The following is a 26,032-nucleotide window of genomic DNA, read 5'->3' as shown; positions in this document are numbered from 1 at the left end:
CCTATAATGAGTTATATGATTATTTTGGTTAATCCTATAATGAGTTGTATGATTTTTTATGGTTAATCCTATAATGAGTGGTATGATTTTTTTTGGTTAATCCTATAATGAGTTTTATGATTTTTTTTGGTTAATCCTATGAGTTTTATGATTTTTTTTGGTTAATCCTATAATGAGTTATATGATTTTTTTTTGTTAATGCTATAATGAGTGGTATGATTTTTTTGGTTAATCCTATAATGAGTTTTATGATTTTTTGGGGTGTATGCTATAATGAGTGGTATGATTTTTTTTGGTAAATCCTATAATGAGTTTTATGATTTTTTTTGGTTAATCCTATAATGAGTGGTATGATTTTTTTTGGTTAATCCTATAAGTTTTATGATTTTTTTTGCTTAATCCTATAATGAGTGGTATGATTTTTTTTGGTTAATCCTATAATGAGTTATATGATTATTTTGGTTAATCCTATAATGAGTTGTATGATTTTTTATGGTTAATCCTATAATGAGTGGTATGATTTTTTTTGGTTAATCCTATAATGAGTGGTATGATTTTTTTGGTTTAATCCTATAATGAGTGGTATGATTTTTTTGTTTCATCCTATAATGAGTTGTATGATTTTTTTTTGGTTAATCCTATAATGATTGCTACATTCGTAAGATTCAAGTTTCTTTTAATGTTGTACATAAGTCATTGGTATATTGTTATTTTCTCTCTCTCTCTCTGTTATGGGCAGCATCATTAGGAATGCTTACTTCATTTAGGCTTGCCATATTCTTCTTCTTGTAACATATCACTATGTCTGGCTTATTAACCATATTTTCTAGGTATATAGCTGTAGGAATTCCCTAGTCATAGTGGTTAGTGTATGACTTATTTCCACCTTTTCTTTCTGGTACATGGTTCCAAAGTTTCCAACCACATTGGATATTAAGGTTTTTAGTTTTTCTAGTGGATATATTTTTGCCCCGAATGTGTTGTCATATGACTCAACAAAGTTGACTTCTGTACAAAAGAAGAATCACATACTTCACAAGAAGGTGGTTTTGTCTCCCGAATGTGTTTTCAGATGACTCAAAAACTGTGACTTCCATGCAAAAGAAGAACCACATATTTCACAAAAATGTGGTTTCTCTCCCGTATGTGTTTTCACATGACTCAACAACTGTGATTTCCGTGCAAAAGAAGAACCACAAAATTCACAAGAATGTGGTTTTACTCTCGTATGTCTTGTCACATGATTCAACAAAGTTGACTTCCTTGCAAAAGAAGAACCACATACTTCACAAGAATGCGGTTTCTCTCCAGTATGTGTTTTCATATGATCCAACAGAGTTGACTTCTGTGCAAAAGAAGAACCACATACTTCACAAGAATGTGGTTTTTCTCCCGTATGTATTGTCATATGACTCAATAAATTTGACTTAGTTGCAAAAGAAGAACCACATACATCACATGAATGTGGTTTCTCTCCTGTATGTGTTTTTATATGAGTCAACAAATTTGACTTCTGTGCAAAAGAAGAACAACATACTTCACAAGAATATGGTTTGAATCCCGTATGTGTTGTCATATGACTCAACAAATTTGACTTCCTTGCAAAAGAAGAACGACATACTTCACATGAATATGGTTTCTGCCCTGTATGTGTTTTCATATGACGCAACAAAGTTGACTTCCGTGCAAAAGAAGAACCACATATGTCACAAGAATGTGGTTTCTCTCCTGTATGTGTTTTCATATGATCCAACAAATGTGACTTCTGTACAAATGCGGAACCACATATTTCACAAGAATGTGGTTTCTCTCCCGTGTGTGTTTTCATATGACGCAACACATGTGACTTCTGTGCAAAAGAAGAATCACATACGTCACAAGAATGTGGTTTCTCACCTGTATGTGTTTTAATATGATCCAACAAATGTGAGTTCTGTACAAAAGAAGAACCACATACTTCACAAGAATGTGGTTTCTCTTCCGTATGCGTTGTCATACGACTCAACAAAGCTGACTTATGTGCAAAAGAGGAACCCCATACTTCACATGAATATTGTTTGTCAGCCATGTTAGATATATTCCACAGAACGTATATGTAATGTAGTGTATGATGATAACCAGGCTAGAATATTTTGACTTTCAAAAATGTATATGGAGAAATTTATAATTATTTTAAACCTTTTTAAATAACCAATGAAGAAAGCTCCTTCTTATCCATTAATTACTTTCTTTTCATTTCTGCAAATTCTGCAAATATAAAATAAATTAAAAGAATATTTCATGTGGTCAACTTGAATTTGTTTGTTTATTTTTATTAAAAATATCCAAAACATCTATTAGTAATGAAATTCAAAAATGAAAATTTGTATAGTTTTATGCAATGCTTGTAAGTCAACAAAATTTATATCAAATAATTACGTTTCTTCATTTTTGAGATGAGGATTGATTATTCATATTATTTCATATTATTTTGATTCTTCAGAATACTGTTCTCATATTGGGTGTTATTTACACAAAGTTTCTATGTTACCGCCGATCTTATCCAGGTGTATGTTTTCAAACCTGGGACCCTTTCTCTTGAACTAAGAAATATGTACAGAATTCTCAATGGAACCCTTTATTTAGTACATGAGTGCAGCATGCTTTCCTGTAGTTAGTGATGACTGGGTAAAAAATTGTTATTAAAAATTCTTCTTTCAATTTTATTGGTGTTTTTTGAGTACTCTAACCATAGTAGCACGCGTCCTAGCAGAAAAACCTAGTACAAATTTTAGAACATTAGCAGAGAATCCTAGTACGAAGTTATGAACATTTTTGTTTCTCGATGTTATGGCTATATTATATGTTATTGCACTTATCATTTGTTTCAAAAGCTTCAAATGTAAGCTAAATTGAATGTAAGTTTAAAAAATCTATATCTTGTGTCATTTTTTATTCCTCTGTAATTTTACCTGCTCACATTTGACTTTTAATTGAAGTATCCTAGTGTTCACGTCAATTTACAAAATTAACTTTAAATTGAGAAGGCATAAAGAAACTCTGCACTATGGAAAATTGTATTTTAATATAATTTAGAATATTATTGTAACACAAATACAATAGGAACACAATGAACTAGTATATATTTAGTAATATACCCCTTCTGCAATTTGACAGCCTGCAATCTTTTGTCATTCCTTGAAATAGTCTTCAGTAATACTCCGGTGAAAGGGGTATCATATTTCTCTTTCATTTTGTCGAAAATTCTAACCGATTTGAAATTTTATCATTATGTAGCTATAGCTTGATATAATGTCATACGTTTTTGATAGGATTGATGTCTGGAGATTGTGCAGGCCAATTCAAAAATAGAATAGCATGCCCTTCAAGTAACCTCTTGACACTGTCAGTTGCGTAAAGGGGAGCATTAACCCACATAAAGATAGGATTATCACCTAAATTTCAGCCAAAGAAGGGTGGAAAATGGCCAGTCAACATATTAATGTACTTGGTCGAAGTAATTCGACCATGGTAGTGAACTATAGGCAATAATAATACGCCCCATAGCTAAAAATCACTTTTGATTAATATGAAGAGTCATGATCTTCAATGCATCTGACGGAACCTAGATGGAACTTTCTGTTCTTTGCAGTAATCATTGGCTTGCATATTGCAACAGAGACTCATGAATTTAATTCCTTCGATCAGTCCTGAACTGTAGAAAGAGAAAAAGATTACACTTTTGCACAGTCACTCGTACTGTTATCGAATCACATTTCAATCCATGGCCAATTTCTCGATTAAATATACCAGAAAGGTGAAGATAAGTGAGCTCCTAACAGTCACTAAGAGGAAATCGAGGCATATGTTACATTGTCTAACCTGGAATGACAACAGTTATGATTAAAGATGCTTTGTTGCTTAAAAGGTGATATTTTAAACTGATTTAAAGCTTATTTGTTTTCTTAAGACATTAATTACTTTTCACTGTTTTTCTCAATCTATATTTACTTCATCCTATAAGGGTCAATGGTTTCCTTTTTCCATCAATCTTTCCACATATTGCAGCTTTTCATTGTTTTTCTAACCTTAGTGTTAGTGAATGACATGGCTCACATTTGTATTATGTTCCATATCTACATGGAATATCTTAGTCATGATTTTTCCATAAGCGACTGTACATGCACATGTTCCTGGAGAGTCGAATCACCCTGCAATACTCTCGTGTCTACCTCTCTAGTGGTTTCTCTCAAATTTTCCCCTCATTTTGATATGTATTGTTATTAGTACATATTGCTTTTGCTCGGTGTTGTAGACAACAAACTATTACATTTTTTTACATTATATAGATTGTAAGAATTGACTGGCTACATATTTAAAGATAATAAGAAATATTTGGGGTGTTATGAAAGTCTTTTAATGATGTTAACCCCACGTGGCATCATATGACTTGGAAAGTAAAAGAGACAAGAATGTAATACGTCCAGTTGTCTCTACGCCTTATATGGCAAATTACAGCTCTGGACTAATTGTGGTTTCTGTTTTACAGGTGTTTGAACTGAGTCAGGTGTGAAATGGAGCTTGTTAAATGTCAAGCAGTGATCCGTTTTTTGTATTTGAAAGGACTCACACCACAGGAGACTTTTGATGAAATGAAAGAAACTTATGGTGATAATGCCCCATCTTATGACCTTATAAAACGCTGGCATTGTGAATTCAAACATGTTCGGAAGTCTGTGGAAACAGCTCCCAGACCTGATCGCCCCCTTCTGCTATTGATGAGGCATCTGTCCGTCAAGTTGAGGCTGCCATTTTGGAAGATCGGCACATTACTATTCGCCAAATAACCCAAGATGTCAAGATTAGTACAGGATCTGTGGAAACTATCATTCATGACCATTTGCATATGCATAAGGTGTCTGCCAGATGGATTCCCAGGTTGCTCACACCATTTTAGAAGCAAGAACGCGTCGAGTGCTCGAGGATGAATTTGGAGATGTGCCAAGAAGATGAGTCAAAGTTTTTCAAAAGACTGATTACACAGGATGAAACCTGGGTTTATCACTATGATCAAGAGTCCAAAGCCCAGTCAATGCAATGGAAGCACTTGGACTCACCACTTCCAAAGAAGGCAAGCGTGCAGCCCTCCGCTAGCAAGGTCATGCCCATAGTCTTCAAATGCATGCATGACAGCTAGTAGCAAATGCATAGGACGATGAGGTTAGTTTGTCATAATTGATATTGTCAGTGGTTTAAGGTCAACTACTTGGCAGACACAGCTGTCGAGGGTGAGCTCAAAAAGCAGGTCGTATATATAGTCAATGACAGCAGAACATACATTTCATTTGCTGAAGGTTTTCACCAGTTATTCAAACAAATATTAAGGGAACCTGAACGAACTGTAAACATATGACAAAGAAGGGTCCTGTGAAGTTGAGGAAAACAAAAACTAAAGCAATATCTGACATTCCATTTTTTAACCCTCCTGTTTCTGCTCGAAAGCAACAAATATATATGCATATATCTGATGTGCATAATATCATAAAAATCAGATATATATGCTCAAAATTTTCTAAGCTAAAGTTTTTCTCTCTTTCGTGTTTATTAACAAAAAAAAATGTTGAGTTGTTTTATTTTCTTGTTCTTTCGTCAGTAGCATACTATTGCTATAATAAAGCAGCAGCTATTTTCAAATTTTGCGCAGGGACTGACTTCAGAATTGAAAACAGCAGTAGGGTACGTTAAAATGGATAAAGGACTATATGCAAAAGATAGATTAGCAGAAGGCGCTTAAAGTGGGATAGACTAAAGAAGCAGACAAGTCAGGAAACAGGTACTGGGATTTTTCTAGAGGGTTTAAGGGATAGGAGAGTGAAGATGGTTGTGATGAGACACAAGCCACAAGATATTCAAGTGGATTATCAGAAAGCTATAGCAGAAGTTAAATGGAAAATCTGGCTTGACGCAAACTAGGAGTATGAAGACAAGTCCATGGAGGTTTGTCATACGAGATGGTAGATTCTAGTTGAGGCTATGAGTTTAACTAATCGCTCAACATATGTCGACAGACATAAAAGAGGAAACAAAGTAGAGAGAAAAGGACTGGGATTTAAAACGTAAGTAAAAAAAAATCTAGGTAGATAATTAGGTGTTACTGAACAATGGCGTACAAATGCACAAAGAACTGATTAGAATTGAGGGTAAAAAATTATAGAGGAACAGAAGTGTCAGTAATAAATATGTGATACTAAACCATTAGTGTCAGTAATAAATATGTGATACTAAACCATTAGTGTCAGTAATAAATATGTGATACTAAACCATTAGTGTCAGTAATAAATATGTGATACTAAACCATTAGTGTCAGTAATAAATATGTGATACTAAACCATTAGTGGCTTAAGAATAATGAGGTGAGGATGTATTTCGGTTTAGGAGTGATAAGAATACTTGACGAGTATATAGCTCTGGAAGATGATATCCATATTTAATCAATAGTTAGGTCAGCACAGAAAATTATTTTAAAACACCAGCATCTGCAGACATGCATGATTTTTATGGGTTTAGAAATTGTTGTAAGTTGTAAGTTTCTATTGCTTATAATGAACAATACCAATCAATCACCTTGAGAACAGGTTGGCAAATAGCTAAGTTGCTTTTAACATTACTGTGATTATTATGATTGATGAACAAAAGAATTAAATTCTCGGGAGGGTAGACAGTCAGCTTAAAAATGGAGCTCGCAGATATTGTTATACTGGCTTATCCCAATCCTGAGAAAGACTTCAGACTGTACACAGATCAGAGGGAGCATAGAGGTTGAAAAACCAACTTGTTCTTATTCCATAAACTTAGTGATATGCAGACAAGATGGTCGACTATAGAAAAAGAAGCATACACGATACACTTAATAATTACACGATACACTATGTCCTTAATAAGTTGAATAAATATTTTCATAGTATGAAGGTCACTATCTATACAAATCACATACCTCTAGAATATTTATTCAATATTGATATTAAACTCGCCTATAGGACAATACAGAGGTGGGCTTTGAAGGAGAAGAAAATGTTTGTGTGGATCTTTTGTTATGCACCGTTGATTTGAGCAGAGACAACGATGTGCCTTGGTAGAAATTACTTGGTAGGTGGGATAAACTCAGATCATTTTGACTCAATAAAGCTTGCATCATATAAAAAGGTTTACGGGTCATCAGTATCGTACAAACATCATTATTAAGTTTATTCTTCAAGAGGAAGAAACGGAAATTTTTGAAGAAGAAAAATGTTTGTGTGGATCTTTTGTTATACACCGTTGATTTGAGCAGAGACATGATGTTCCCTATTAGAAATAGATCGTAGGAATTACTCGGTAAATCAGAACGTTAAATGCTCATTAGTATCGCATATACATCATACGTTATTGGGTTTTGCTTTAGAGAACAAGAGGCAAGTAAGGAAATTTATAGATTTAAAGATGCAGATGAAGAATGATAAATTGTCTAAAATGAAACAAAAACGTTTATGGTGATGAACGAGATAATGTATTACTTATTGCAACCCGATGACAAACAATTGTGAAGGTTATATGTACCACAGCATATGGTCATTATATATATATATATATATATATATATATATATATATATATATATATATATATATATATACATATATATAATTCAGCAAAAATAGTTGTGTGGATCTATTGTTATGCATCATGAATTTGAGCAGAGACAATGACGTTCTCTGGTAGAAATCAATAGTAGGAATTACTCGGTATGTGCGATACATTTTGATTCACTAGAATTTGCATCATATAAGAAGGTAAAAGACTCATCAGTATCGCACGAACATCATACGTTATGTTTGAGTTCTGATTTAATTAGGGAACAAGAGGCAGATGAGGACATTTTTAGATTTAAAGATGCAGATGAAGAACGGTAAATCGTCTAAAATTGAATAAAATCGTTGATGGTGATGACCGAGATTCTGTATTACTTCTTGCAGACGATGAACAATTATGAACAATTATATGTACTGCAGCATATGGTCACAATATATATATATATATATATATATATATATATATATATATATATATATATATATATATATATACACATATAATTTACATTATATGAGTAAAAATATTTCTGACAATGTTTATTAAGGAGGTGAATGAATACGTAAGCAAATGTATTCCATGCCAAACTTGCAATAACCTTGAATGCAGTAGTACAATCCGCTTTATTTTCCTTTCGCAAAACTGGCATTGGATATTTCTTCTCCCTACCTTACAGTTTCGCGTAACGAGTACATAGTGATGTTCATCGATATGTATAGTGGTTGTTTGGAGATTTTTACAATCTCTTACAATGATGCTAAAACAGTGGCTCATCTGCTGTTGGATGAAATTTTCCCCAGATTCGGGGCGCCACTCCAGTTGTTAACAGACAATGGGTCCAAAAATGTAAACAAAGTGATGAAGATAGCATTGTAGGACCTCAACATTCATCATGTGAGCACATCATTTTATCACCCCAAACTAACGGCAAAGTAGAACGTTTTAGTGAAAAGTTGGGAGCAATAAACTCTCATGGGATATATACATAAAGCAAATGTTGGCGGCTGTCAGATTCAATGTGAGTGAAATTACGAACTTCTCACCAGAATCAATAGATATATGATCTTGATATTACATAATAGATTAATGCCTTGTAAAGTATACTAGGGTGATGAGCAACACAAGATCGCTCTACAAGAGATGCATTAATCTTTATATTGGTAAGGAACAACATTATGAAAGCTAAGAAAAACTGATAGAGAATTCAAATGCGAAAACAAAGTTCATAGATTTTCAGATTGGAGAAAATACAGTCGCGTCTCATATTAAAGATCGCCAATCAAGGAACGTGAAAGACCGTTAAGAAAGGCTGCATTGGCTGCTCTAAGTCGGATAGTGATTCATCATGGAACAAGCTGATATGCCAATATGGAGGATTCGACATCAATGGGAAAGGCTGGATGAGGAATCTAACATAACATTGATGGAGAGGAGAGTCATGACATATAGTATAATGACTAAACTTGCAAATAGTTTGGATGTGAGTTATTCCTTATTTGCATCACTTGTATATGCCAAAGACAAAATTAGGATTTGTTCAGAAAGTGCTTAAGTAGGTTCGGAGTTTAGAGTTGGGGAAGAGGAACAAGTGAGAGAAAATAGTTTAGTTTGGGTAAGGTCTATATTCTGTTTTTAAAAGACTATTCCTTTTCAGGGTTCATTTCATTCAGGATACTTTTGGAGGTGATTACAGCTAACGACTTCGACAGAGTATGCAAAGCGTTAAGAATGAGTAAAAAAAAGACTAATTAATTTTAAATTACCGTGTGGTTACCATCAGATGGTTTCCACCATGCATCAGGTGTTGCCAATATTAAGACATTTAACACAAGAAAAACAAAACATATTATCCATGATCAATGGATCAGGTTGTCAGAATTGAGATTTTCAGTGGTGAAAGCTCAACTATTTGATATACAGAGGAAGAAAGCAACAGAAAAGAGAAGATTACAGTCAGCTCAAAATCACAATCATACATGTGTGGCTTCATCCATCCACCTTCCAATCCACACTCTCTTTCTTTAGCATATGAGGGAGTAAAGAAACAGAAAATAAGTTTTTTAATATTTTTATATAAAAACGAAATGTACAATTTTTTTCTGGCTGATGAAAAATGTACTGTGCAACATATGTTTCACTTGGTAGCAATGTATGAAAATGATAAGGGTTTACTGTTTCCCCCTAGCACACTGCTTAAAGTCAACTGAAGCAAAGTATGTTTCCAAATATACTGACACTCAAACCCTGCAAAAGCCGACAATCAAGACGTTTTCATTTATACGAGCTGACCTGAGTGCTATTGAGTTGGCTTAGAATATAAATAGAATATCGCATAGAAAATTGACCCATTTTAACAATGATCATATCATGCTAGGACTGACCACCGATATATATAATATATATAATAACTCCAGCTGTAAACAGACACTGGACTCGAAAACGTTAACAAAGTGATGAAGAAGGCATTGGAGGACCTCAACATACACCATGTGAATACATCATTTCATTACCCACAAAGTAATGGTAAAGTAGAACGATTTCAAGGGATGATGCACGATATTTAAATGAAAAATGTCAATGAACAGTCATTGGATATTGATATTTAACAAAAGAAAAAGTATTAATAATAAAACCGTAATGACTTAAGTTAACAAGATAGTAATAAGTCGAAAAATGTGTATATAATTGATATTAGAATAAACTGTAGCTTAAGGAAAGAAGAGATTATTTTTTAAACAAAAATGTCCGAATATTATTAAGTTGATGTAAATGAAAAAAAGTAAAGAAATAACGAAACAATAAAAATATGTGCATAAAATAAAAATAATAATATGCACATATCATACTGAATAAAAATATGTGCATAAAATAAAAATAATAGTATAAACATATCATACTGAATAAAAAATTGACCCATGAATTGCATTTCACACTGATTTTAAATGTTTTATAATGTTGGTTGTTGTTTATTTTGTGTTATAATTGTTTTATTGATTTGAAATAATTATATATATATATATATATATATATATATATATATATATACGTTTTATTTTTACTACCGTATCTTTCTGTTAAGTGACATTATTGTTTCAGCTACCCGGTCGTTTTTTTAGCCATCTGTAGCTTCCTCAGACTTTTAAATAAATACTAAATATTCTGTAAAAGTCTGAGGAAGCTCCAGACGGCCAAAAATACGGCCGGGTAGCTGAAACAATAATGCAACTTAACAGAAAGATAAGGTAATAAAAAATAAAACGCATATTTGCTCTACAACATTATCGAGCACTTTCTTCAATTTTTTATAAATTACGATTTCCACTAACTATATATATATATATATATATATATATATATATATATATATATATATATATATATATAGTTAGCAAAGGAACTGTGGACTCGTAATATGCATTTTGATTTTACATAGGCGTCACCACTTATCAAGGCCCAGAGATCACTCGAGGATAAGTGTTATTTAGTATACTGTAGTCAATGGGATAATATTGTAATTGTTAGCAATGGGAATTTGGTAAATTTAATTACTTAAGGGGCACATTATCAAGAATCTTTTTATGTTGGACTTGAAGAAAACCAAGTTGTAGTCAGCAGACAAACTGAAGAGAGTTCCACAGGCGTGCACTTCTAAGAAAGAAGCTTTGTTAATGGAATCTACGTTTTTATTTAGGCACAGATAGAGTTGGGAAATTATTGACAGTGGTTTCAGCTAGACGGATGTTTTTTATTAAAGACTGGCAAGAGAGGACTAGAGATTGAAGCTCAGATGAGCGCTTGCCATGGAAATAATTATAAAACAAAGACAGGCTCGCAACGTCTCTTCTGTGGGAAAGAGATTGCATGGAAGAGAAAAGGGTATCCCCCACTAAGCTATGGAGAGGGGAGGGATATCGCATGTTGAGGGTGCACACACATGAAAGCATGCATGACAGTTAGTAGCAAACGCACTAAACTATATGATCAGGTTGTCAGAATTGACATTGTCATTGGTGAAAGGTCAACTATTTGATCTGAGAAACTTTTGAAGGTGAGCGCACCTACAAAAAAGCAGGGCACATATATAGCCTAGAAGAAAAAGGCAAAAGAATAGAGAAGCTTATAGTCAGCTGGCAATCAACATCACACATGCATGACTCTATTCACCCACCTCCCGATCCACACTCTTCGTCTCTATATAAGGCAGTAAAGAAACAGAAAAAAAGATTTTATATTTTCATAACAAAATAAAGTGTATGAGATGTTTTCTGGCTGACGAAAAATCGACTGTGCAATATATGCTTCACTTGGTAACAATGTATGAAAATGATAATTAAGAATTTGCTGTTTGCCCCTAGCACACTGCTCAGTCATTTTGAAGGAATATCTAATTGGATAAATCTCTTCTGTATTCTATCATTCTTGCTTAACTAAGTTTTTAAAATATAAACAAGGTGGTAGACATCAGTTTTGAAGCATCACAGAGAAAACTGTAAATAACGTGCAACTAAGCTTAATATAAATCAAGTTGCTCGACATGACAAATTTAAAGTCAACTGGAGTAAAGCGTGTTTCTGAATTGACACTCTAAACCTGCAACCGCTGACAATCAAGCCTTACTCATACAAGATCATCAGAGCGCTGTTGAGTTGGCTAAGAATATCATCAGAGTGCTATTGAGTTGGGATAGAATATTGGCACATTTAAACAATTATCGTATCACTCTAGGGCTGCTCAACAATACTCACAGTGTGTGTGAATATTGAAGTTTTGTAAAAATAGTCATGTATTTTAATTAGAACCGTCTTAGTGCATTTTCTTGTTTTTAATCACATAATTTTTGTGATGGCTAAGTGAGAAGAAATATGAAAGGAATCAATATTTGCCTCCTTTAGCACGTTTCATATACTTTTAGATTCAAACCATAACTGAACCACTAGAACCAATCATGCAGCTTCCACGACGTTCAGTGAGTAATTTGATTGCAAGATGATTGTGTTTCCGCATGGTCAGGGGATTTGTTCAATTTACATTTTTTATTGCATATCCTTAATTTTCTCTTCTTTTTTTTGTTATTCCTTTATGGACAGAAATCTTTTACCCATGCAAACAAAGTTGGCTGTGAAAAGAGGGAGGGGAGAGAAGAAATTTTTGTTAGTTTCTCATATTTTTCTCATGCTAATCTGAGAAATGATGTTTTTTTTGCCAACCGATGAAAGTAAGGTGCCCTATATCCAAATAGAACTAACAAGCACGTCTCTTCCTTGTGATAATCACTAGGAGTTTATCCTCTCTGACCTCAAGATTAGGAAGGGGATTAAAAGTTTACTTGCTTACATCCTCCCACATGATTATCAAAGGTAACATTTGAAACGTATACAAATTTCATAACACATGGCTAGGGATCTAAAAGATAGATACACAGTAATACATAGTAACAGCAGTAGTAATAAATAACAAGAATAATTAACAATGAAACATACAATCCAACACCAAGAAAAATTAATAATGAATCACACTTATTGAAAAACTAAAATAATCTGTTTTTTAAACAATTTTCAAAATCCCTGGATTAAATAACTTTCCAGAATGGTCTTACCAGCTGAAATAAATTATGAAAGAAACAAGAGATATAATACGCAAATTTCATTTAAATGCTGCATACATAATTCAACTATCCACAAACACATGTTCTTGTAATATAATACGCATAGTGCACATGTGAGAAAATCAGTAACACCCTTAGAATAACTGACTAGTGGAAATATTAGCAGCAGCCGTCTTAGTACATATGCAAATTAAGCAAGTACGCACATGCTTATGTCACAGGACGGAGGAGAAAAAGGCAGAAAAAGGACAGCACGGACAAACAATCAGAGATGAAGTGAGATAGGAAATGTGTGTATGGTCGAAAAAGTGAAAAGCAGGTGACGAAAAAGACATGCATGAAAGGGCATTTCTGACAGACATGTTCGATGAGGGGGTGATATTTTTAAACACTATGAAGTGCGTCATTGAAACGTAATGACACGATTCAAGTGTAAAAGCCATATTACATGCTCTCATCTCTATAACTGATCAGTGAGATTTAAAACCAAGATCTCAGTGACTGTGGCACGGGCTCTACTACTGAGCCATAAACCATATTAACAGGATAAATCACAGATTGTATTTGTGATAATTGTAAGCATTCAATTACTTTTATACAAAAGCAGCATTTCAAGGCTAAGGTGGAAACCATTATTTCTATAGCAGCAAAACCGACACCTCACAATTTGAGATTTTTAATATTTGTTTTATAAGCTGTGCTGATTGCTGCTAGCAGCCAACTTCCATTCTAGCTTACCAAATAAAAGGTTATCTACCATAAAACAAACTGTCATCATTTTAGCCTTTCTTTTCAATCTTTTTGTTACATCAACAAAACTTTGAAGCACACACACACAAATGCACACACACACACACACACGCACACACACACATGCTAGCCAAGTAAGTTATGATTTTTCCTACATCATGCCCCATCAATAATAACTAAAGACTTTTCATCTATCAAAGGTTATGTCCTTCAAAATACAAAATAGTTTATTTTATTTTTTTTATTACATTTTCACCCCAAACAAGGCACATTGTCATTTTGATGTAGGGGATACTAGCAGGGACATAAGCTTCAGGAGTACTTTGTGGGGAGTTTGGCAGCAAGATGTCGTATCATGTTACACTTGAACTTCTGCATGTCAGTACAGTTGTAGAAGCAGGAACCGGAAGGGAATTCCAAAGTCTAGTGGTTCTCAGGAAGAAACTATTGGAATAGAAGGCTCTCTTACATCTAGGGATCTCTACTGTGAAGGGGTAGGATTTAGCTGCTTGATGGATTTGTTAGGGGTATTTACGTCGAGGGGGTACAGAGATTACAGTTAGGATGTCTGCTATGGAACAGGCTTGCCTAAATCCATATTGTTGATCGGTCAGAACTTTAGCATCTGTAAGGTAATGGACTAAAGCTTGGTTAATTATGGACTCAAATATCTTGGCAAAAAGTGGGTGGAGTCTAATGGGATGATAATTTACTGGGCCAAATCATTCACCAGAATTCTTGAAAACTGGTACCACAGAAGCAGTTTTCCAGTGGGCAGGAAAGCAAGATTCATTAAGGCATTTGTTGTAAAGTTTGGAAAGAACTGGAGCTACTTCAGTGGAGCACTTTTTTAATAGTAGAGTCAGGATGAGATCAGGTCCACATCTTTTGAAGTGTCAAGATTTTTATGATAGCATGCACCTGAGAAGAGGTGATTTTCAGATCATTTAGTGTGGCGTCTGTCCACAAAGGAAAATCAGGGAGGAGGTAGTTAGCAGGGTCCAGTATGGAGTTGAAGGCAAACCGACTGGCAAACATGTTAGCTTTCTTGGTTGCTGAGCAAACAACCTCATGATTGTTGGATAGTGGGGGAATTTTTGATTGCAAATTATTTACTAAACTGTTGTAGATTTTCCAGAAGTCACGAGTTCCTAATTTCTTTGCTTCAATGCATTTTTTGTTGGTTTCTGCAGATTCTCTCTTATTTCTTTCTTACAGTTACTTCTGGCTTCTATATACTTCTTTTATGTCGTCTTCACTTTGCAAAACAGAATTAAAGTTAAAGTCTACTATCACAATATAGTAAGTATGGAATTTCCATTACTGTGAGAAAAAACAAAAACAAATTTTCAACAATAAGAAAAATATTGTGATTTGTTCGTATAATTTCATTTGTTTTTGTTTTGTACAATGTGGTCACCACTTATCAAGGCTCGGAAGCCACTCGGGGATAAGGGTTTTTGCGTGTACAGTACGTTAGTGTTGAGATTTGATAAAGTGTCTTACTTAAGGGGTCGGTTTGTCAGAGATTTGTTTATGTTGGACTTGAAAACATCCAGGTTGTAGTCAGGAGGGAAAAAGGAAGACGGAACAGAGTTCCAGAGGCGTGCACTTCTAAGAAAGAAGCTTTGTTCATGGAATCTATGTTTCGGTTTTGGCACAGATAAAGAGTGAGGAAAATTTTTGACAGTGGTTTTAGTAGAGGAGTGTTTTTGTGAAAGATCGGCGAGGGGGGACCAGGGATTGGAGCTCAGATGAGCACTTGCCATGGAAGTAATGATAAAACAAAAACAGGCTCACAACGTCTCTCCTGTGGGTTGCAGGGAAGAGAAAAGGGCATTCCCCACTAAGCCACAAAGCCTATTTTGTACTCTGTCAAGGCAGGATATAGTGTTTTTAGCAGCTCCTGCAAAGATGTGGCAACAGTACTTCATCCTTGGATGTACTTGGCTTTTATATAGATAGAGAATTGCATCAGCAGTGAGATATCTTCTGGAGCAGTAGAAGAATCCTACTATTTTTGCAGACACCTCGGCAAAAGACTTGATGTACGTGTTCAATTTCAGGTCAACAGTAAAGGTCAGGCCAAGAAGCTTATCAAAACATGGAGTCTCCCCTAGTCGAGAGCCATCCATTTCAATTGATGCCAGATGGGGATCAGAGTGTTGATGATGTAAAGATAGGAGCTTGGTTTTAGATGCATTAAAAGTAACCAGCCACCTCTTCCCCCACTGTACTACATGCTCGAGATCAGAGGAGAGAGAGTCAGAGAGAACTTTATAATTTACGGCCTTTGATGTGTTGCCATAAATGGTCGTGTCATCAGCATACATATAAACAAATGATTTACGTGTGTGTTTTGGGAGATCATTGATGTAGATCAGGAAGAGAGTTGGGCCCAGGAAGGACCCTTTGCAACTCCAGCATTAATACTGAGGGCCTCTGATTTCTGCCCGTCAACCACTACTCTTATGAGCCTATCAGAGAGAAATGATTTAATGATTGAGAAAACATTTCCAGTTATACCGTAGCTGGAAATCTTGTGAAGTAGGCTTTTATGCCATCCCTTATCGAAGGCCTTTGATATGTCAAGAGCAATTGCCCTTTGTTTGGTCTATTGTCCTCATCTTAAGTGTTATTTTTACAATGTTTGCACAATAAATAACACTCAAGATGAGAACAGTAGTCTTAATAATCTAAATAATACTAAGAATTATTCCTCATCTACAAAATCCAGAACCGTAATATTGTAATTTGTGTTTAAGAATCATGATTATGTTTTAATTTAGTCAAACTTATTTGTAAGGTTTATTGAATGTATTTTTGAGAGAACTTAAAAATGCAACATAATAAGTTTCTTTAATTATCAGCATTCTTTAAACAAACGAACAGAAAATTTGGTAACTGCATTTCCAAATAAATTAATAGGAAAACTCTTTGGTATACTTACATGTGTGTACACATCGATCCATCGTATTGAAACCACACAACAAGAATACAAACATTGAACTTTTAAAAATGAGAAAACAACACTGCATGTCATACAATTATATGAAAGAATTACATTAGGCGATATTCGTTTTCAGCATACCCGAAAACCTACAGAAGTCGTCATGTGAAAGGTGATTGTTAAGGTGGAAAATAAGAAACAATTTACTAAAACAGCTTTCAGGCAGCAAAAAAAAAATATATATATATTATCACCATATAGCCAGAAAATGGGTGCTCATTTTACATTAAATTCATATAGAAAAGTGATTACCCACTTTTTGAAAAATTAATTTCCTCATATCATGAAAACTAATTCTTTGTTCCACTTTTGAAGTATATCTTCGTTTACAGTTACCCTGAAAACCATAAAACGTCGTCATTTTAAAGATTCTAAACATTAACCACACACAAAAAAAGCAATGGTCAATATTTTAGTCAATGTCTAAAATCTTTACACCGCCCCCCCCCCATTTTTTTTTTTTTAAATAACAACTTCTATTAGTTTTCGGGGAGTGCTGAAAATGAATATATACTTTAAAAGTGGCGCAGAGAAATAGTTTTCATGATATAAAAAATTTACTTTTTCAAAAAGTGGGGGATCACTTTTCATTATACATTTAATGTAATATGAGCACCCACTTTATGGTCACCTAGTAAGGCAAGCTTTTATTCTGATTGAGTTTTGTTTTTGTTGTTTATTTCTGATTTCATGTTTCATTAAAGAACAAAAATCAATAAAAATGTTATCAATTCTGTACGTGAAAACGCATACAGAATTGCCTACCACTGATAACATAAAGAATTACGTATTGACCTTTTTTATGTTTAAGTCAGTATTGAAAACAAAATCTGATAGATTAGTGACCATTCGATAATAATCCGATGAAAAAAAAAAGGTAAAACTATACAAACACCGTGACAGCGAATTAACCCTACCCCTAACCCTAACTCTAACCCTAACCCTAAACCTTTACCCTAACCCTAACCCTAATCCTAACCCTAACCCTAACGCTGTCACGGTGTTTGTATAATAATACCCAAAAAAAAAACATAGTGCGCCAATGCGCCATGTAGTAATACTTACGTATTTGTTTTATAATCTGCTTTCGATTAACTTTATCTGCTTTTATAAAGGAAACGATTTTTCAAATGTGATTGACTTTACAAACTCAACTTAACATTCAAGATGACGAACGGAAGAGCAAGTTCGCAGAAAACAAAATTGAAGAGGAAAAATAAAAAAGGAAATCATTTCAAAATAGAGCCGATCTATTTGGTGAATATCACAGATAAAATTAATATTATTTTATTTAACATTTTAATATTTACATGAGAGAGAACAGATTATAAGTTTCATCTTTATTAATTCTCTAATTCGTTGCATTTTTTAATTTTTTTTGTGTTCGAAACATTTAAGTCTAAATTTAATCTAATGGTTGTGCAGTTTACCAAACACATTAAAAATGAAGAATTGGTGAACAATAGTTTATCATTTTTTTTTTTTTATAGATTGCCTATTTTTTTTTATCGTGTTAATTTTCTAATTCGTTGCACGTGCAATTTAATGGCGGAAACTGATTGGTGAACATAGTTTTGAACGCTTATCATATTTTTAATCGATTTCCGATTATTTTTTTATCGTGTTTGAAAGATTAAAGCTTAAAGTTAATCGATAATCTTGACTGGTTACTTACCATGGGTGTAATTCAGCTCAAGGAAATAATTTACCCCGAATTCGAATTAAGACAGTAAAACATCGAACACCGGAAATGTAAATATTAATCGTTTCGTTTTTTTTTTCTCCCCTTTTTTCTCAGTTTTTTTTTATTATCGAAATGAAACGAAACAGCTTTATTTGTTTTTTGTTTTTTTTGTCTCTTTCTTTTTTTATCGAAATAAAATTTGTATTTGTTTTCCTTTTATTTTTTATTTTATTTTTATTAGTTTTTTTTCCTTTTATTTTTTATTTTTATTAGGTTTCGGAGGGGGGGTCTTCTATATAAGGAAAGGTTCCACCCTCAAATTTAAAATGACTAATAAGGGTTTTCTGGCCGCTGAAAACGAAAACAACGTTTAAAATTTCAGGAAGCAAATAATTTTTTCAGATATGAAAAAATTATCGTGTGAAAATGAGGGGGATCATTTTTATATATTAATTTAACGTAACATGAGCACCCATTTTACGGCCATCTTTGGGGGGGGTAATATTTTAAGGGGGTGTTTATTTGGTAATTGTGACCAAGCAACCAGCAAAAATGCGCGTCTTGCACTTACAACAATGACCATTAGTTATAACAAAGAATTACATTGTTAAAAAAAAAAAAAAGTATACATGGAAAAAGTTGTAATGAAAAATGTTTCCTGGCCGGTATCAGAAACTGACAAATTCAAATTTAGAAGTTAAATAAATTCATTGTAAAAAAATACCTTGAAAGATAAATATTAGTTGTCTGGTACTATTTCAAAGATAATTAATAAAGTAAAGTCTTAAGATATTGGATTTAAAAAAAGACATTGTTTGTACAAAAAAGAAGAAACTTAATTACTCCTCCTGCCAAGTAGAAGTTTAATAACATATCTAGCTTTGCACAATCAAAACAAAAAATAACGCGTCGCTCATAAGTTCTACAAAATCCCTAAAATGTCAGAAAGTCCATTTTATTTTATAGCTAGGGATGTGACAAGAGAATATTCTTATCATTGTTTTGACTCTCGAGCATATATCCGACACAGTTAATCAATCGAGAACCACTAGCAATCACCATTACAAATGCGTGAAAAAAAAATTGAATAATTCAACCTCCTATATTGCAAAGCTTATAAGTACTTGAAAAATGTAATTCAAACCTTAATTTTTTTTTCAATTAAAGGAGCAAAGATCGAGTTTTCAAAAATTAACAGGTTTAATAGCAAATTATGCAATATTTGTATTTTTAAATCGGTTTTCTTTAAAAAATAAAGATTGAAAGAAAATCAACGAATTTAACTTGCTTCGATAAATATATGCATATATAAATTAAAAAAAATCAATTGCATATAAAAAATACTATTCAATGGGTACTTCCATTATTCATTGTTAAGAATTTATCCATATTTATATTTTAAATTCCATGTATTTTTTAAATAAAATAATTTTTTAAACAAATATTTGAAAATAGCGCCATTTGCATAAGCATTTTTACGTTTATGTTTATACTGGAAGTAGTGTTTGTTCTTATTTTGAGCTACGGATGGACCAAAGTAACTAAAAACCACACGTTTGCGTTCGCCATCTAGCCTCATGCATGAAGAAAGATGGGTTTCCTTAGGTAAAAAAATATTCACATTTTACTTATAAGTTTTGCCTAAAAAAAAAAAAGATAACAGTCGAAGAATTTCTTTTCTTTTCTCAAAGAAACACATTAGTTTTTGATTTAATATATTTTATTACTACTTGTGATGTTCAATCAAGGGATATAACTCTAGGAGTTATCTACCCTTAGTTATGTGCGCTCTTCAATAAAGTATGTTTTGGCCGGTAGTCTGACTGCGACTGAGCTGTTGTTAACATGTTAATGCCTGCGTTGTTATTCTTTCGTATTGTTTGATACCCACGAGACGGGAACCCCCGACATTATATCTGGCGACGAGAATTTTTCGTGACGAGCTCACGTTACATTTCGGAATTTAATACAAAAAAAAAATCTTTATTTTTTTCCGGAATTAATAATAATAAAAAAAAAATGGCCAGCGGTGGAATGGTGGATTACCAGTTTTTCAAAGTTTCAGCGTACATGCAGACCAAAACACGACTACCGTTTGCTGGAAAAAATGGATAGACAGGCTAGAAAATTTATTTGTTGCTATGGACATTTGCGACGACAAAAAGAAAAAAAGCAACACTTCTTCACTATGCAGGAGACGAAGTGTTTGATATTTTCCATTTTATTCACGGACCAGCAAAAGGGCATAGGCGCAACAAACATTTTGGACGGCGATTCATACCATGGACGAAAGTTTAGACAAGTACCATGCACGGCTACGGATTCTAGCTACCACGTGCAAGTTTGAAGATAAGGACAGAGAGATCCTAGCCCAAATTTTGCAGTGGTGCACATCCTCTAAAGTCAGAAGGAAGGCGCTAAGAAACAACTCTATGCTGAAACAAGTCCTGGACGAAGCTAGGGCAATAGAACTGGCTGATACGCGTGCTGCTGCAGACATGGAACGAAATGAATTACATGCACTTTACAGCAACGGGAACCGCACGCGTCTCACACATAGAAATAATGAAAATTTCAACGTCAACGACAGTAAAGACAGTTGCTGTGGACACTCACGGCAAAATAGTCGCCATGACACCTCGAAGAACAGACCACGAGGTGGACAAAAAAACGATGGCGGACAGCGTAGCAAAATAGTCGCCATGACACCTCGAAGAACAGACCATGAGGTAGACAAAAAAAAAGATGGCGGACAGCAAACATGTCACTACTGTGGATATTCTGCTACACACCCGACTTGTCCAACCCGAGGAAAAGAATGCATGAATTGCCACAAGAAAAACCACTTTGCAAGAGCATGCAAAGCAAAGCCGGTAAGAGTAATTCATTTCACCAATCCTCCTCCGATATCTCCCTCTACGTCCAGTGACGAATCTATTTACTCGGTAAAAATTACACCGTCAATTAAGACAACAAGATTTACCGCCCTTGTCAATAATCCGATTAAGACACCAAAAGTTACCGCCCTTGTCAATAATCTGATATCTCCCTCTACGTCCAGTAACGAGTCTGTATACTCGATGAAATTAACACCGTCAAATAAGACACCAAAAGTTACCGCCCTTGTAAATAATTCCCCTGTAATGTTTGTGGTAGACACGGGTGCTAGCGTAAACATAATTGCTGGATACATATATAATGGTTTAAAACACAAACCACGTATAAACAAAACAACGACCCGGATATTTGCGTACAGGTTTAAACATGCCATACCCATCCGAGGATTTATCAATGCGAGCATAAAATTTCGTGATAAATAATGTAAGGCTAAAATATTTGTGGTCGACAGCGAAAATCCTTTAGTTGGACTGCAGAACCTCTTGAGCAGTAATTCTGCTGAAGCATCGGGAATGATAACGTTTAACTTCACGTTCCATGTGACGGTCCAAATTCAAGACGAGTTCCATGCACTGTTTGATGGAAAGATGGGAAAAATTTCTGGAGTTACCATTACGCTCCACATTGACTCATCGGTCTTCCCCGTAACTCAGCGACACTGCAGGATACCTTTCCATGTGAGAAAAGATGTGAAGACAGAACTCAAACGTCTCACAGAAATGGATGTGATTGAGGAAGTCACGGGACCTACCCCATGGGTTAGCCCGTTTGTCGTAGTTCCCAAGAAAAATGGTAGCGTACGAATTTGCGTCGACATGAAGCCATTCAACGGATTAAACATCCAATGCCAAATGTAGACGACTTAATAGCCGACTTAAATGGGTGTAGAGTTTTCAACAAACTAGACCTCTCCAATGCGTATCATCAACTAGAACTGGAAGAGCCCAGCAGATATATAACGACATTTGCCACGCATGCAGGTTTATTTCGTTACAAGCGACTAAGTTTTGGTGTGAATGCAGCCTCTGAACTATTTCAAAAAGCTATATCAGACCTCCTCGGAGACATCCCTGGAGTGAAAAACTTATCAGACGACATAATAATATATGCACGTGACCAGTCATCTCATGACATCAGCTTGAGGAACACCCTGAAACGTCTACAAGAAGTAGGAGCCAATCTGAACAAAGAAAAATGCCTCTTTTCTGTACGGAAACTGACTTTCTTCGGACACATTTTCAGTGAGAATGGAGTGTCCCCTGACAGAAGAAGAAGCTGCAAACAAGGTAAAGGGAGCTTTGACTGGAGCTGAGATGATGGCGTATTTCAACCCGAAGAAAGACACTGACATCCTGGTAGATGCAAGCCCAGTTGGGTTAGGTGCAGTTCTGACACAAGACAGGAAGGTGCTATGTTATGCCAGTCGTGCCCTCACAGATGTAGAACAATGATACTCTCAAACTGAGAGAGAGATGTTAGCCGTCGTATATGCAGCTGAACATTTTCATCTCTACTTATATGGAGCGAGATTCAAAATCACCACCGACCATCGATCTCTTCTTGGGATTGTGAAAAGTCTCCAACCGACAACAAGAATTGAACGCTGGCGTCTTCGTCTCATGCCCTACCAGTACAACCTGGTATACCGTCCCGGGAAAGATGACCAAAACCCTGCGGACTATCTGAGTCGTCACCCACAACACATACCATCTAAAGACAATGTAGCAGAAGCCTACATAAGGTATGTAGCTCAGAATATAATACCAAAATCTTTAACTCTTGAAGAAGTCAAACACGCCACAGAACAGGAGCCCCAGTTACAAAAGGTTAAAGGTGCTGTTAAAGATGGACGGTGGAATGACCCCCAGCTGTTAAGTTTTCCCCTATTCAAGGATGAAATTTCAACGCACAATGGTCTCGTCCTTCGAGGACACCGGCTTGTAATTCCCTCAAAATTGAGGAAGAGATCCGTCGATTTAGCCCATCAATCTCACCAGGGCATGGTCAAAACCAAACAACTGATAAAGGAAAAAGTATGGTTCCCAGGAATCGATAGACTGGTGGAGGAAACAATACACGGATGCATTCCCTGCCAAGCCTCAGACCCAAGGCACATGAGCCGCGAACCCATACACTCCTCACCACTACCAGTTGCACCATGGACTGAAATCTCAGTCGATTTTGCAGGTCCGTTCCCATCAGGTGACTATGCGTTAGTCATAATCGACGATTACAGCCGATTCCTTGGGGTGGAGGTAATACCCTCAATAGCTGCGTGTACAGTTATTCCCCCTTTAAACATGATCTTTGCTAGACAAGGATATCCAACCATTCTAAAATCTGATAACGGTCCACCATTTCAAGGACAAGACTTTAAAGACTTAGCGGCACAAGCAGGTTTCAAACATAGACGCATTACACCTCTATAGCCGGAGGCAAATGGTGAAGTAGAGCGTTTCATGCGCACCTTAAAAAAATACATTCTTGCAGCCACGGTGGAAGGCCACAACTGGAAGACCCAGTTACCACATTTCCTAAGGCAATATAGAGCCACCCCCCATACCACCACTAAAATATCACCATTTGAAGCTTGTACGGGCTGAAAAATGAACATCGGCATACCAAATGTTATCGAAAGCCCAGTAACAGGGCCGATACATAAAAGAATAAAAGAAAATTACTCCAAAGACTTCATAATCTATGATAAATAAATAAATAAAAAGAAATAATAAAAATAAAAAATTAGTAAAAAAAAAAAAATTAAAATAAGACAAGTTGTCCCACCAAGATGGGGAGGGATGTGATGTCCCCAATCAAGGGACATAACTCTAGGAGTTATCTACCCTTAGTTATGTGCGCTCTTCAATAAAGTATGTTTTGGCCGCCAGTCTGTTGCGACCGAGCTGTTGTTAACATGTTAATGCCTGCGTTGTTATTCTTTCGTATTGTTTGATACCCGCGAGACGGGAACCCCCGACATTATAAGCAGTTTACAAAAAAATATACTTTTGTTTTTCGTTCTTTTTTTTCCATTATAGACCTTGTATAGTTGTTAACAGGTGGTTCTGCAGTTTAATATTTCACAAAAATTCTGTTTAAGTTAGATAGCGGTGGATGGGCGAGTGGTGTTGTTGCGCTTCACTATCCCCCCCCAATGTAAACAGAGTTTTTGTGAAATATTAAACGATTCTTCTGCTCGGTTAATGTTGGCACGTTACTTATCGAAAATGTTAATTAAATTACAGAAACACCTGTTAAAAACTATACAAGTTCTATAATTGAATACCAACAACAAAAAAAAAGGAAGAAAGAAAAAAGAACGAAAAACAAAAGCATATTTTTGTAAACCGCTCGTGTAAACTTACTGACAGCATAATTAGCGTCCTGAATCATGAAAAAATAAACGAATCTCTTACACCGGTTTTCGGGGGTGCTGAAAACGAATATCACAGTCAAATTTGTTTTATGATATGAATAAATTACTAGGTGGTTAGAAAGTGGGTGCTCATTTTACGTTAAGTTTTTATAGGAAAGTGATCCCCGCCTTTTTGAAAAAGTAATTCTTCATATCAAGAAAACTACTCATTTGCCCCAAATTTAAATGTGGTATTCGTTTTCAGCACCACCGAAAACCTATGGAAGTCGTCATTTTATAGGTTTTGAGGAGTTGAAAAGAAACTTGACATTGACCTTTTTTCTGATTATTTTTTGTTTGTGTTTGTTAATCTATGCGGAAAAAAATTACACGCGAAAAAAAAGTTATAATGAAAAATGTATTCACGGCGGCTTCAGAAATTCAGCTAAATTGGGAAGTTAAATAAATTCCTTGTAAAAATCCTTTGAAAGATAAATATTATTTTTCTGAAAATATTTCAAAGATAATTAGTAAAGTCTTAAGATAATGAATTTTTTAAAAAATACAATTTACTTGTACCAAAAAATTAGCCCCCACCCCGACCCCGAAAAAAAGTGAGAAATTAGTACAATCAAACAACGCATCCGTATTTGTCTAAATTAATAAGTTTTAAAAATAAATTAATCATTATTAAAAATAATATCATTTTTTCAGTTATTTTTCTTAATGATCCTGGATTTAAATTTATATATTTTCTTTCGCTGATGTTTACACCATCATTCATACAAGAAAAATATTATAATATTACATATGAAATTTTTGTGATAATTTTTCATTAAAACCACATTAAACATTTTTAGAATTATATTATTTTTGTGAAAATGTTGAATGAATACTGCCTGTTGAAATGTTCCTGAAATATTAAAAAATATTTTTTAATTGTTATCTATAATGCTTTATTCTTATATAAAAAAGCAAACAGGTGTTCATGAGTTATTTTATTTTATTTTTTTTTTAGTTCATAAAACTTTAACTTTAGTAAAAGTGTTTTGGTTTACAAAAAATAATACATTTTCACTATATTCTGTGATGGTTAATAAATAATGAAAATTTCATAAAAAT

The 26,032-nt window shown here is 34.5% G+C and overlaps 1 protein-coding gene across 1 annotated transcript in view; it reads right to left on the bottom strand.

The window, feature by feature from the left end:
* Positions 1-269: 269 nt before the first annotated feature.
* The window catches only part of LOC145270614 (uncharacterized), a 47,975-nt gene continuing 22,212 nt past the window's right edge, over positions 270-26,032 (bottom strand). The window contains exon 2 of the mRNA XM_080126244.1: positions 270-2,247. Coding sequence (XP_079982370.1) covers positions 1,034-2,068 — 1,035 coding nt within the window. The 5' untranslated portion in view covers positions 2,069-2,247 and the 3' untranslated portion in view covers positions 270-1,033. The remainder of the gene's footprint in view (positions 2,248-26,032) is intronic.

This window comes from Euprymna scolopes, chromosome 46 (assembly GCF_053919585.1).
Source record: "Euprymna scolopes isolate OS-2025 chromosome 46, ASM5391958v1, whole genome shotgun sequence".
NCBI classification, from domain to species: domain Eukaryota; kingdom Metazoa; phylum Mollusca; class Cephalopoda; order Sepiida; family Sepiolidae; genus Euprymna; species Euprymna scolopes.
The sequence above is the reverse complement of the archived record's forward strand: the minus strand, read 5'-3'. Positions and strand labels throughout refer to the sequence as shown.